The 13,068-nt window shown below is 50.6% G+C and overlaps 1 protein-coding gene across 6 annotated transcripts in view; it reads right to left on the minus strand.

Moving 5' to 3' along the window:
• ERI3 (ERI1 exoribonuclease family member 3) overlaps positions 1–13,068 on the minus strand; it is a 129,414-nt gene that overhangs the window by 56,709 nt on the left and 59,637 nt on the right. For all 6 annotated transcript variants that reach the window (XM_060083011.1, XM_060083013.1, XM_060083009.1 and 3 more), the window contains one exon: positions 4,587–4,659. In XM_060083011.1, the coding sequence (XP_059938994.1) occupies positions 4,587–4,659 (73 nt within the window). The remainder of the gene's footprint in view (positions 1–4,586; positions 4,660–13,068) is intronic.

Here is a 13,068-nt window from a genome sequence, read left to right on the forward strand (position 1 = left end):
GTGTGAGACTCTGTCCTTAAGCAATACAAGATAAACACAGGAAGTTACACCCAGCTGAACAGAGCTGTGTAAGAACAAACAAAATGACACGTGCGTACACCTCAAACATATACCAGCTACTTGGATCACCACATGTGCTACAAGCCACAACCGTCTGAGTAAAATCTCTGATTTCAGAGAATTCTCTTTCTGCCACTTCACAATAACTCACAAGCTACAACCCTTCTCATGCCCATTTCCACAAGCAAACTTCACGTTTTTTTTCAAGGTAAAATGCCATATTTATCATAGTATTTATGTATTTCTTAACCATTTAATACGTGTAAAATCACGCTACCCATAATTTTTATTTTATTAGATTCCCATCTTTTTTCATGTGTCGCTGATGAAGTTTGTGAGTACTGTGCACCTAACCCCATTTTTATTGCACAACTTTCCACAGCAATGGTGGTTTGGGGGGAGGTATATGTTGCATCACAGCAGAACTGACTGTACCATTTAACACTCCAGATTCAGTCCATTTCTCTGCATTTCCACTGCTAACAATTTAATCCCAGTAGCTATCATCTTTCACTTGGAATGGCCCAATTCTCTGGTTCTCAACCAGGGACGGTACCTCCCCACTCCCACACCATCCAGGCCACCGGAAAAGTATGTGTCTGTCGAGGGGAGGTGGCATTTTTAGTTGTCACAGTGACTTGGAGAGGTGCACTACTGGTTTCAATGAACAGGGACTGGGGATGCTGCGAGTTCAGCAATGTTGCCCACATGATGATGTGCCCCATCCCAACACGCCAACTATAGCCCCATTAAGAAAAACCCGTACTGGTCCCCTATACACTCTCTCTACACTGCAGCCAGAGAGACTCTTTTCAAAATGCAAATCAGATGATGCCTCTCCTATGTTCAGTACCCTGTAATTGCTTCCCCTCGCCCTAAGGATAAAGATCAAAATCTAAAGTCTGGTCTACAGACTCCCCTCCAGTTTCATCTTATGTCAGCCTTCTCTCTTCCCCACTTTCACTGTGCTGCAGGCAGTCACTCATTCAACAAATAATGATTAAACATCTACTGTGTGCCAGGAACTATCCAAAGTGATGAAGACAGAAGAGTAAACAGAAGAGACAAAAGTTCTTTGGCCCCCATAGAACTTACATTCTAGTTTCATGAAGCTGCCAGGCTTCTCTTCACCCCAGGGCCTTGCCACGTGTGGTTCTCTGCTTAGCCAATTCCTGCTCATCCCCCAGGTCTCAGCTTAGACTCCCTTCCTCCCTCCACCCCAATAAGTCAGGTCCCCTTGTGATGTGATTCCATGACTCTGAACTTTTTAGTGTTATAACACAATTGAAATTGTTTAACATCCATCTCTTCTGTTATATTCCCAGGGCCCAGCACAGTACCTGGAACACAGAAGGCGCTCAAAAATATTTTGCTTATTGATGCAGATGTGTATGTTTATATATGTGCAAGTGCCCTTACATTTTATGAATATGTATATATAAACACATTCGTGTCTGTGTATATTTTCAGATATTTCTGCAGGTGAATATGTGTATACACATGTATCCAAGTATGGATACATACATACAATTTTGGGTAGGCTCGCTTGAGTGTATTCATTCACGTGAGTACGTGTGTGTGTGTGTGTGTGTGTGTGTGTGTGTGTGCACTCTTCTGGCCCCTCTGTGACAGCTCTGACCTCCTGGAGGCGGCTGGAAGCAGGGCCCCAAGTCCTCTCTAAGCTGACAGTTCAATGAGAGTATAGATCATTCAATGACATTCCAAATGTCAGCAAACACTGGCTCGCTCCTCTCTGCTACAAGGAAAGTAGGTGGAGACAGGAGATGTGGAAACCTGGCCCTAGAAAAGTTGTCCTTCCCTGACGCAGCCCACACCGCCTCTGGACAGGAGAGGGCAGCTGAAAGATAACGTTCTGCCTCTTCTCAGACTGGAGGCCTTAGTCAGTCAGTGCAGACCGTTACCTCAGTCCCAGGTGCTCACTCAGCACGTCTAGGTGGCCAAGCAGACCAGGACCCTCCCCATTCTTTTCATGGGGCAAAGCCCTGCTGGGGGGTTGAGGAGAGGAGAGGAAGGGAAGTGGGTAGGACAAAGTAAGATCAAGGATGGGAGAGGAGCCTGTAGACAGCCAGGGCCTGGGTCCCACATGGGGACAGAAGGCAGGAGTGAGGCTTTTACATGGTACTCCCACAACCCTGGCAATGGCCTCTCCGGCTTAGCTTTCAGCATTGCTCTTTTTAAGGGTGCAGGAATCTTTGTGCAACCTGCACTAAGTCATGCAGTACAGAGGTCAGAACGATTGCCATGTGCCTGGACCTCTGGGGCCCTGCAGCCTCCCTGTCTTGCATGGCTGCTGGCAAGGACTGGAGTTCGGTCATCTTTCCTACTGGGCCCTTAAGCACAGCTGGAACACGATGTGGCTGTAGGGCAGAGAGGAAGGGGTGAGACCCCTGGTTTTTCTTAGACCTGCTCAGTCTACCTTCCAAGAGGCGATCACAGAGTCCTCAGTTTCCCCTGGTACCCACTCCCCGCTCCATGGCTCAGCACAGTCTGGCAGACGAGCAAGCTGAGCAGGCTCAGCACAGCCGCCTCCACTGCCAGCAGCACCGAGGTAGTCCCGAGTGGCAATGTCATCGCACGGGTCGGCTGCTTTCCTGCTTCTCTGCCGAGGAAGCTAGAGGCAGGGAGTTATCCATACACCAAAAAGTCTAGTGAACTTCACAGAGCAATTGTTCATGGTCAGCGCCTGCCTCGCTTGGTGGGGCCTTCACATTGCATTTGCCGAGGCCAGCAAGCAGCCTCAGATGCACTCTGACAGCTGGCACGCCGTCTTCCAGGAGCACAGGCCTGGCCACACCCGCACGCGTAGCCCTGCCAAGGCCCGCGTGAAAGGGCCTCTCTGGAGCCAGCTCTCAGAGATCAGTCAGCCAGCCAGCAATTGTTCACTGAGCACACACTCTGCACCTAGCCTTGATCTGGCCACCGGGGACACAGAGAGGAACCAGACTCAGTCTTTGTGCTTCGGATGAACACGTCTGCAAGGAAACACACAGACTCAGTTTCAACCCTCGAAGATCACTGATATCCAGAGTGGCAAGGAGCCTCAAGGCAAGAGTTCGACTGCAAAGCTTCTCAGTGGAGGTGAGACCTGAGCTGAATCGTCAAGGAGAGGGAATAAGCCCGATGAAGATGACTGGGGGTGCTTCAGAGGGAAGGCCATAGACCAAGGCCTGAAGGCAGGACAGAGCCTGGCCTCCTCAGCCAAAGCTGGGAGGTAGTAAGCAGCTGTTGTTCAGCTGCAAGGGAGATCATCGGGAGAGGTGGGGAGGGGTCGAAGCACAGACAAGCCAGAGGGCAAAGGACCTGTACACCAGGGAAAAGCAAAGGAGTTCACAAACACTGCCACAGAGAGCGGCTGCCCTAAGACGTACGGAACAAAGTCCAAGGTCATTGTCTTCCAGTGCTCCTCCAAATGCTCACTTAGCTCCAGCCCTCACACACACCAAAGGCATGCTGCTCCCCCTGCCCCGAAGCCCCCTCTCCTCCTCAGATCCAAATCCCACCTCCCTTGAATGCCCAGTTCAAGACCCAAATCCCCATGATACCAGCCTGAGCCTCCAACGACCTCTCCCTTCTCTGGGGCCCCCGGGAGCCACTACTCTGACCTCTGGTGTGTGTTCTCCCTTTTCTGAGCTTCCTGGGAGTCACTGAACGGCATGGGGTTCCTGGGACTGCCCCAGGTCTGTTGCCCTTACATCACAGGGATTAATGGGAGTCAGTCTCCCTAGTGGCCTGGGCCTCCTAGAGCCAGGATCCTATCAGAGCAGGGGTCTGCAGCGTCTATTCCTACACCTCCCTTCTTGTGCTTACCTAGGAAGGACAGCACACACTAGGAGAGTACAGTTTTCTGGGTGATTCATTCTCTGCCAGGCCCACTTTCCTAGCTACACGGGGTCCCTCCCAGCCCACAGCCTCAGTGCCCACTCCCCAGGTGCTCAGTGCTACATGAGTGCCAGTCTCTTCCCCCATGCTCACAGGGAAGCGGGCTCTAGTGTCCACAGCCCTTCTCACATGAGCAAGCTCGACTGGGGCTAGACAGGACCAAAGCCCGCCTGAACCAACTCTGCCTCCCAACCCGAAGGAGATACCAGGGCCAGTCAGGTGGCTCAGAGGCCACACTCATGATCACTCATGATACTTTCCCAGAGGCTAAGCTAGGACCACCTCCCTCCCAGAGGCAATGCAGCTCAGCCCAGAGGTGGAGCTCCAAGCAAGAACCTGGAAACTACCCTTAATCGGGACTTCTCTGCACATCTGGGTTAACACCAAGGAGGGCAGTGTCAAATTCCACCCAGCAGCCTGGTCCCCCAAGCAGCTCCCCTCTCCCAGAAATAACCACAACCTTCCAGCGCACATTAGCTAGGGAAGGGTATTGAGAAAAGAGAAGAAAAGAAAAGAGATGAGAACAACAAGATGAAAACAGCAATGAGAAAAGAAAGCAAGAGAGGGGGGTGGTCTGAGGCAAAGGAGAACCAGAGGAAGCATGGAGTGGGACTCAGACACAGTACCTTTTTCAGATTAATCCACTGCTTGAAGTAATCTGCCACTGGCAAGCCCAAGTACTGGCACTGGCCCGGGAGCCTGAAGAAAGGGAGGAGAGAACAAGTTGAGCACCCATGTACCAGGTACGGAGTCTTAAAACAGGAAATCCAATAGAGTCTATAAGACAAAGTGATCTCAAGGCTAACCCACTAGCCATGGGTCCTACCCCACCCAAGAAAGGCACCCCATCTCCAACACTCTGGACACTGGGCTCCAGATGCAGCCCTCAGATCCAACTGTGAGAACCTGGAGACTCTATTCAAAATGATACCAGCCGCACTGCTTTCTGACGGCCTACAACACGCTAAGTGTCTTACTTACATTCTCACGTTAATTCAGAGAGATGCTGTGAGGTGGGTAGATCTGTATATATTATAGACGAGGAGGGGTTACCTAAGATTCCACAGCCAAAACATGATAGTGCCAAGAAGTGAACCCAGGTCTGTCTCACTCCAAAGCCTATGTTCTTGCCAGTGCACCAGGATGTTGTCGTCATCTTGTTACACAGAGAGGCAGAGATGTAAGATAGGAGGAGAGAGAGGAAGAGCATGTGATTTAGAGATAGTTGGGCAGGGGCTTCGGCTCACATTTAAGTCTCAAGCAATAGGCTTTCTGTGATAGAGAAGAGACCACACAGAGGGCTAAAAAGAAGTCAGAATCTAAACCAAGAACCTGTTCTTGTTTTCTCTTTAAATTATAATTTATAAATTATCTCCCCTTCCAGCTCATGATGCCGTTTTGCCCACACAAATCCATTCAGCCAAACACTTACTGATGTTTTACAATAACAGTCAGTCACTTAAGCCTCAAAAAGTAAGACTTAACTCCTGCACATAAGGGGCTCACAATTTGTTCAATGGAATGGATAATAAAAGAAATAGATAAAAAGCCTTAAGTTGGGACTTCCCTGGTGGCGCAGTGGTTAAGAATCCACCTGACAATGCAGGGGACACGGGTTCAAGCCCTGGTTCGGGAAGATCCCACATGCCGCGGAGCAGCTAAGCCCACACACCACAACTACTGAGTCTGCGCTCTAGAGCCCGTGAGCCACAACTACTGAAGCTTGTGCGCCTTGAGCCCGTGCTCTGCAATAAGAGAAGCCACTGCAGTAAGAAGCCCGCACACCACAACGAAGAGTAGCCCCCGCTCGCCACAACTAGAGAAAGCCCATGCGCAGCAACGAAGACCCAAGGCAGCCAAAAATAAATAAACTTTTAAAAAAAGCCTTAAGTTGAAGCATTGGGGTACATGGAAGGATGGTGGAGGAGACTAGAAATATCAGCTGGGGAAGATCATGGAGTTTTCTTGCTAAGAGGAGCTTGGCCACAGGCAATAGAGAGCCTCAGAAGAGCTGTGATTTACAAAGATTGTTCTGGGGGCAACAAAAACAATACACTAAAAAAGCCAAGTAGTAGCCAGGAGACTAGACAGTAGCCGTAGAGACAGCGAGCCCGCAACAGGAAAAGATATAAAGGAAGCCTTGGTGACCGAATGGGACGTGGGGCCCAATGAGAGAAAGCAGTAGAACCCAATTCAGAGGTGTGTGGCTTGGCTCGCTTCATGCTACTCACTGAGACAGATACAAAGACAAAGTTAGGGGCGCAGAGAGCATATCTAATAGATGAAGCGGCATTTAATCAATTTCATTATTGTTTTAAAATTTTCTTCATACAGTGTCTCCCTAAACCAGGGTACACTGCTCCCACTGCCTCGCCCCTACCACCCCACCAAATGAAGGCATGAGTTTGGGAATGCAGTTTTAGATATACACCTGATGTGTGCTAAGCACTCAACAGCTGTTGAGTCTGAGGTGCCTAGGAGACATTTGGCAGTGGGGACGATGTCTAAGAGGCAGATGGATGTCCAGTTTTAAAGACAGGTCGGGACTGGAGATATAAATTGTTAAGTCATTAACGTAATTTAAGTAAAATTAAAGCCATGAGAGTAGACGAGATCACCTGGGAAGAGTGTGGAATGAGATGAGCAGAGGGCCCAGGCTAATGCCTCAGGCTAAAATGAAACCAGGCCACCCCTACCAGACCACCACCACAGACAAGGAACTCACTACTACACACAGCAGTCGGCTCTAATTTTGGACTCCTTCAATTCTCAGAACAGCCTTCCTTTATACTAAACTAAAATCTGTCTCTTGTAACTTCTACCCATGTGTCTGAGAAATGTCTTTAGAAACTACAGAGAATGAGACTTCTATCTCTTCCTTGCAGAACCCTCCCAAGATCTGAGAGCCTAGGGAGCTTCCTCAGAGTTCCCTTCTCCAGGTCGCATAGCCTCAGCTCCTTCGAGAATTCTGTAGGAGATAACGTACCATGGGTCGGGACTCACCCAACCCACCTCCATGTCCAGAGGGCAAGGCTCCTGGACCTTTTTCAGGGTATCAGATTGCCAAGGTCACACATGCTCTTTGGACCTCACTTCACATCACCTGTGGTCAACCTAAATGATGATGAAAGCAGGCTTACCCCTTCTGGAATATTTATAACTGATTTTTGAACTTAAAAAGCAGGTCATTAGGGGCTTCCCTGGTGGCGCAGTGGTTGAGAGTCCGCCTGCCGATGCAGGGGACGCAGGTTCGTGCCCCGGTCCGGGAAGATCCCACATGCCGTGGAGCGGCTGGGCCCGTGAGCCATGGCCGCTAAGCCTGCACGTCCGGAGCCTGTGCTCCGCAACGGGAGAGGCCACAGCAGTGAGAGGCCCGCGTACCACAAAAAAAAAAAAAAAAAAAAAAAGCACGTCATTAGTGTCAAATGCCAGAGTGGTCAAGCAAGACGGAGCTGAGAAAAACCCAGTGAATTTGGCATCGGTGGGTTGGTGGGAACAGAAGGCAGCAGGCAATGTGTTGAAGAGTGAGAAGAGATAAGAAAGTGGAGATCACAAGTACAAACTCCTTTTTTAGGAGGCTTGGCAAAAAGAATCCAGTCGAAATGACTTGTTTCTACCCTAGAAAGTGTTAGGACAGTCAGCCTTCCATCCATTATTCTTCAGTTATTTGACAGACACTAGTTGGAAGTCAGTGCCCATGTTTCAGGTGGTAGAGTTAAGGATTTACTTTTCTAAGACCTGAGACACCTTTCCAAGGGAAGGTTCCTCTCAACACCCAGGTGGCACAGTGACATCAACTACAACCAGTCAGTTTCCTAGGAGGGAAATTCTGGCTGAGGCCAAGATGATGAAGAGGTATCCAGGTAGGATGTCCCCATGTGGGAACCAAGGACCAAGATTATAAGGAAATGAGGCAAGATTTTGAAAGATGAAAGGTAGCTTTAGGAACTAGAATGTGGTTGCCTAAGAAGCAGAACTGTAATGTCTGGATAATTTTCTTGTTCCCTGCTATTTTCCTTTCATGTTCTTTATCCTTGGTATTTGTGAAATGCTTGCTCAGGTCAGCTATTTTTGAAGAATCATATTAAGACCTGTGAGTGAAGGGGGCCACCAGAAGCACCAGAATCTGCAAAGGAGCAGGTTAGGGGACTGGCCAGCAAAAGGCAAGGGTCCTGGGTCACCTATCATACTCTCCCTTAGCCAAGCCCAGCACCCTCTGATTCTTTTAGTTGACACAGGCCAGGAGTGCTTTTGGCTGGCTGGTCCTGGGAGAGGGAAGGGCTCCCTCTTCAGCAGGATTTCAAAGGCAGATATCAGCTGCAGGCTTCTCTACCCAGGTAGGAAGGGTCTAGCTCAGTAGGATCCTGCCTGTTTCTCTTGGTGGAGGACCTATACCAGAGTGGCCGCACTGAGGACAGGCTAGACAGATGGTCAGGCTGGAGACTCAGCTTCTGATATGGCTCAGCCGCATCCAGAGTGCTGCCTGGGCCCCCTGGCTGACTGAAGCAGAGGGAGGCGGGACCATCATTCTCACTCGGGGCCCTGGTCACTTGCAGGTACACATGCTGTTTGCAGACTCACAGGCATTCAGGTTGTTGAGTCCTCCAGCTAATGGGAGGTCCTAGCTATGTGACTTCAAGATACAAGCAGTACAGTTATAGCAGGACGCAGGCCTATCTTCACAAGAGACACAGAGCCATATGCCAGAGCTTGAACTCCCAGGTGCCTCGTGGGAAGAGAGCTACACATTTCTATGACAGAACCCTAGCCCAGCTTAGAGAGCACCAAGAGAAACCCTGTGAGGAAGGTAGGTTAGAGTAGTTGTCACCCCTTCATAAAAGAGGAAACTGATGCCCAGAGCAGAAAAAGGATTTGCTTAATCAGACAACAAGCCAAGGGCAGAACTAGAAATGGGATCTAAGTCTTCTGACTACACAAGGCATCAGTCATTTGGATGAAGTCTCTACAGTCCCTGGGAAGGCAAGGTCTGGGGCTTTAGAGGGTTAGGTAGCACGGTGGTCAGTGCTCAAGGTCACACCTGGGTCCACGGTTCTTAGGAGCCTAAGGCTAGGGTCAGTGGGTACCAGTGGGTATATGGTTCCACCAATTTGGAAAAGAAAAAGGCAAAGTCACCCTGGCACAAAGGGCCTGAATGCTGTGAGTTCCTACCAGATACTGATCCCAGGAAAAGAGCCATTGGCAGTGGGCCCTGGACTAGCCTACGGGCATGAACGTGCAGGCAGGTTTATGGTGCCCAGGTCTCCAGGCAGCTGGGATCACTGGGCACAGAGCTCCTCAACTGCCCAAACATCATCTGGCCATGCTTATTACTGCTGCCCAATGAAATTTTATGCACCAAGTCCACAGGTGTGATTTCCCCTTCTTTATGAGGGTCGGAATGACATCACTGATGGCCAATAGAAAAGAGCCAATTATGTCCAGGCCATAAAAAGGAATGGGATTTTTTTTTCAACCCAATCAAAACTTCCTTCAGCTTCGTGAATGCAAGGGGCCCTCTTTAAGGAAGCCCCCCCCCCACACCAACCCCAGTCCTGCCTGTGGGCTCTAAACCAAGGGATATGATTGCTTTCCAAATACTATGGGGCCTAGGGCCAGAGAGGGGCTCTGCCTTTGGCGTTTACCATGTGGCCCTGCTCTTATCACACTGGCCCCTTAGGGTCATCAGAACCCACTGTGAAACCCTCTTGCTGATGCTTGACTGGCTCCCTGCTGCTCCATCCAGGGGGGCATTAGAAAAGATATGGTACTCCTCAAGTTCCTTTATCACTCCTGCTAAATAACAAAAAGAAAGCAAAGAAAGCCCTCTCCTACTTAGAAAGAACACTACGGGAGGAACAGGGGTGTAAGAAACAGCACCTTGCCCATACAGCACAGAGCAAAAGGAGCCCCTCATCCAGCCCTACCACCTGCAGCCCAGCACTTGGGCTAAGTCCAGACAGCCCTGATGGCAAACAGCTCAGTGCCAGCCAAGGCAGGGGACTAGCTCATTAAGGGAACGTCACCCTTGCTAATGGGTATGGGCGGGATGAAGCCACTGTTAGCAAGAGCTCAGCTTTGAAGACTGGGTGAAGCAGAGCTGGGGACTCTGCTAGACCTACTAGGCTTGAGTCGATGGGGCCAGCAGCATGCATGGAGGTCTGACAAACAGACTGGCAGACACCAAGAGCCAGGACCAGCAGGAGAGCAGGCACAAGTTCTGGCAGAGGTCATGGACACTCTTCCTTCTGTGCTTCTCTCTCTGCAAGTCTTAGGGACAACTCTAAATTGGGGAGATGCAGGTCACTCTCAAGCCCTTAAAGAGGAGGAAGTCAGCTGAATTGGAGGCCATATTTGATGCCCCTCTGCCTCTCTGGAAAAGCTGTGGGACCCAGATCTCGGAGTGATGTAGGCTTTCAGTCCTGGTACCCAAAAGCACATACTGCTGTCCTGCAAAGGGCAAACTATTTTGTGCCACCTGATATGCAGAAAAAGGGGAGTGTTGAGGTGCAGAGGCCAAGAGCAGGGAGAAAGGCCCTGTCTTCTTCAAAGTCACCTTGGAGCACGGAGGCATGGAAGGCCCAGCCTGGGGAAGGCAGAAGCAGCAGACCCAGCCGACCAGTCAGATGGGAGCTCCTGCCGAGGGGTCACCTATGAGGGGGGTTGGACTTGTTTCCATGAGGGGCTCCACACTTGCTCATTCTGACACAAACCTTCCCAAAGAATGCTGTCACTGGCTGTCCTGCATCTCAGAACCACCACATCTCCTAGGCTTGTCTCCAACTCCCAGGGCTGAGCTTCAGGAAAGGTCCCCTTCCCCTGGGTCCCAGTCTGGGAGTCCTACTAGTCAGAGCCTCCCCAGTCAGCATGACGTGACTCTGCATCCAGCTCCGGCAGGCTACCCCAGCCAAGGCAGCACTTAGCTGGGGACGCAGCTCTTTGTCTCTCCTATTTCTGTTCCCCTACCCAGAGGAGATAAACAGACCCTGGGTGATGAACGGCCCGCCTTTCACGATCACTTTTCCTCAAGTTGAGGAGAGTAGCTGGTGATGGATGGGCTGGAATTTGGTTATCAGGAAGGGCTGTCAGCCAGAGGTGCCTATCTCCTCCCCCACTACGCAGGGCATCATTACGCTATGGCATCGAGGTAAAATATGAGCAAGGGGAGGGAAGGAAGGAAGAGGGGAAGGCTGGGCTTCTACACGGAGCCAACTGAGCTACAATGAGAGCAGGCACGGGGCTGGGACGTTAGTTATCTGCCTGTGACACCTTTTATCTCTGCACAAATTGGTCCTTCCACCCCCACTGCATCCTCTTATACAAACACAGGCAGGCACCATGTGTCACCATTGCAATCGCGTAGCAATTTAACCCGAATTAGTGAGGGGGTCAAACAAGGAAATAGGGGTTTCTCATTTCAACAGGTTCCTTAGTCTCTGCTCTGAACCACCACACTGCGGGGAGGAGGGTGGAGAGAGGCAGACTCGTAATTGAATTCACTCACTTGGCCACTGCTGATGTATAAAAAATTAATGCTTAAGTCTCGTACTTATCAAAGCCAGTCAGCTTCCATCTCACCTGCAAGACACACCGTGGCAGGAGATACAGCCTGGCTGCCCCCGGTGGGCCGAACGCTCAGTGCTTTCCACCAGGGCAGGACTGGCAAGGACAGGAAGGGAGAGAAAGGCGCTGCCCTGCGGCAGCAACCCCTACTAGAAGCCTACAGGATAGTGTGTAGGGTGTGGGGGAAGGATGAGGGCAATGGGGGTTAGAGGAGGTGAGCACATCAAAGATGATCCTAGACAGTTCAAGAATACACTTCAGTCTACAGAGAGAAAAGGCATTCTGGCTCCACCCTCCACCAGGAGATGGCCAGTAACCCCTCTCTGTCCCACAGACACACACACACACACACAGACACACAGCCGTGCTGAAACTGAAGAAGCCAATGGGAGCACTGACAGCACTGACAAGGCTAAAAGAGCAGGGAGTGGAGGAGTCAGGTCTGTTCCCAGATCACTTCCCCCATATGCAGACCCTGGAGCCAGAAGAGCCCCCGATGGGGGCGGGGGGAAGGAGAGCACAGTAGAAGCCCCACCAGGCACATGGCTCTGCCGCACTAAGAGACAACTTGGTCAAGTGAACGTGTGTCCTTGGGCAAGTTACATCACCTCCATGCCCTGCTCTGGGAAGGTTAAACGAGCCGGCCAAGGGAAACATATTTTATAAATAAGCACTTATAGAAGGGATTCTGGCTGTAAGGAGGTCAGCTGAGACCAAACCTGCCTTTGGAGATGCTTCCAGGCCACCTGCATTGAGAAGACAGTGCCTCGGTCAGGAAAAGGATTCTAGAGAAGTTTTCTGGGGATGACAGAGTAGGGAAGTCCCAGAACCATTCAACAGTTGCCAAAATGAATTCCAAGAAGCTTGGGGGTGAGGGGAGGAGCTGTGGATAGAGAAGCACCTTGGTACTCATTCTCCAAATCCAAAAAATCAGCACGCAAATAGGAGGGAACAAAAGCCAAGGCCCCAGTCTGAGACACAAAGTGGGAGAACTTTCTACCTGAATTGATACCACATATTTATGGGTATCACTGAGACCCAGGACCCTCAAGGAGCAGAGGCCAATCAAACCTGATTCCTATACTCAGGACCACCTAGAAGATAAACACAGCATGAACTATAATGATCACTCCAGGAGAGACCACAGCAAAAGGGTCATCTCATTCCTGGGGATGGGAGGGCAATGCTGAGGAGCACTTACAGAGACTGAGCTTCAATCCCCTTCTCTCTCTCTCTCTCTCTCTCTCTCTCTCTCTCTCTCTCCCCCCTCTCTCTCTCTCTCACACACACACACACTCTCTCTCTCTCTCTCTCTCTCTCTCTCTCTCTCTCTCTCTCTCTCTCTCCCTCCCTCCCTCCCTCCTTCTCTGTCCCTGCACTCTCCTCCTGCCCATAGCCTTGGGAGAACGCACTGCCGACTTCTCAGCCCACTTTGCCCCCACACTTGCCCCTATCCTCTGGGACGGCTGCAGGTTACAATTCCAACTACCAGCTTCAGAAAGATGATACACTTGCTGGAGCCTGCAAAGGGTCAGGAGAGAGTACTGT

This window comes from Mesoplodon densirostris, chromosome 2 (assembly GCF_025265405.1).
Source record: "Mesoplodon densirostris isolate mMesDen1 chromosome 2, mMesDen1 primary haplotype, whole genome shotgun sequence".
Classification (NCBI taxonomy): domain Eukaryota; kingdom Metazoa; phylum Chordata; class Mammalia; order Artiodactyla; family Ziphiidae; genus Mesoplodon; species Mesoplodon densirostris.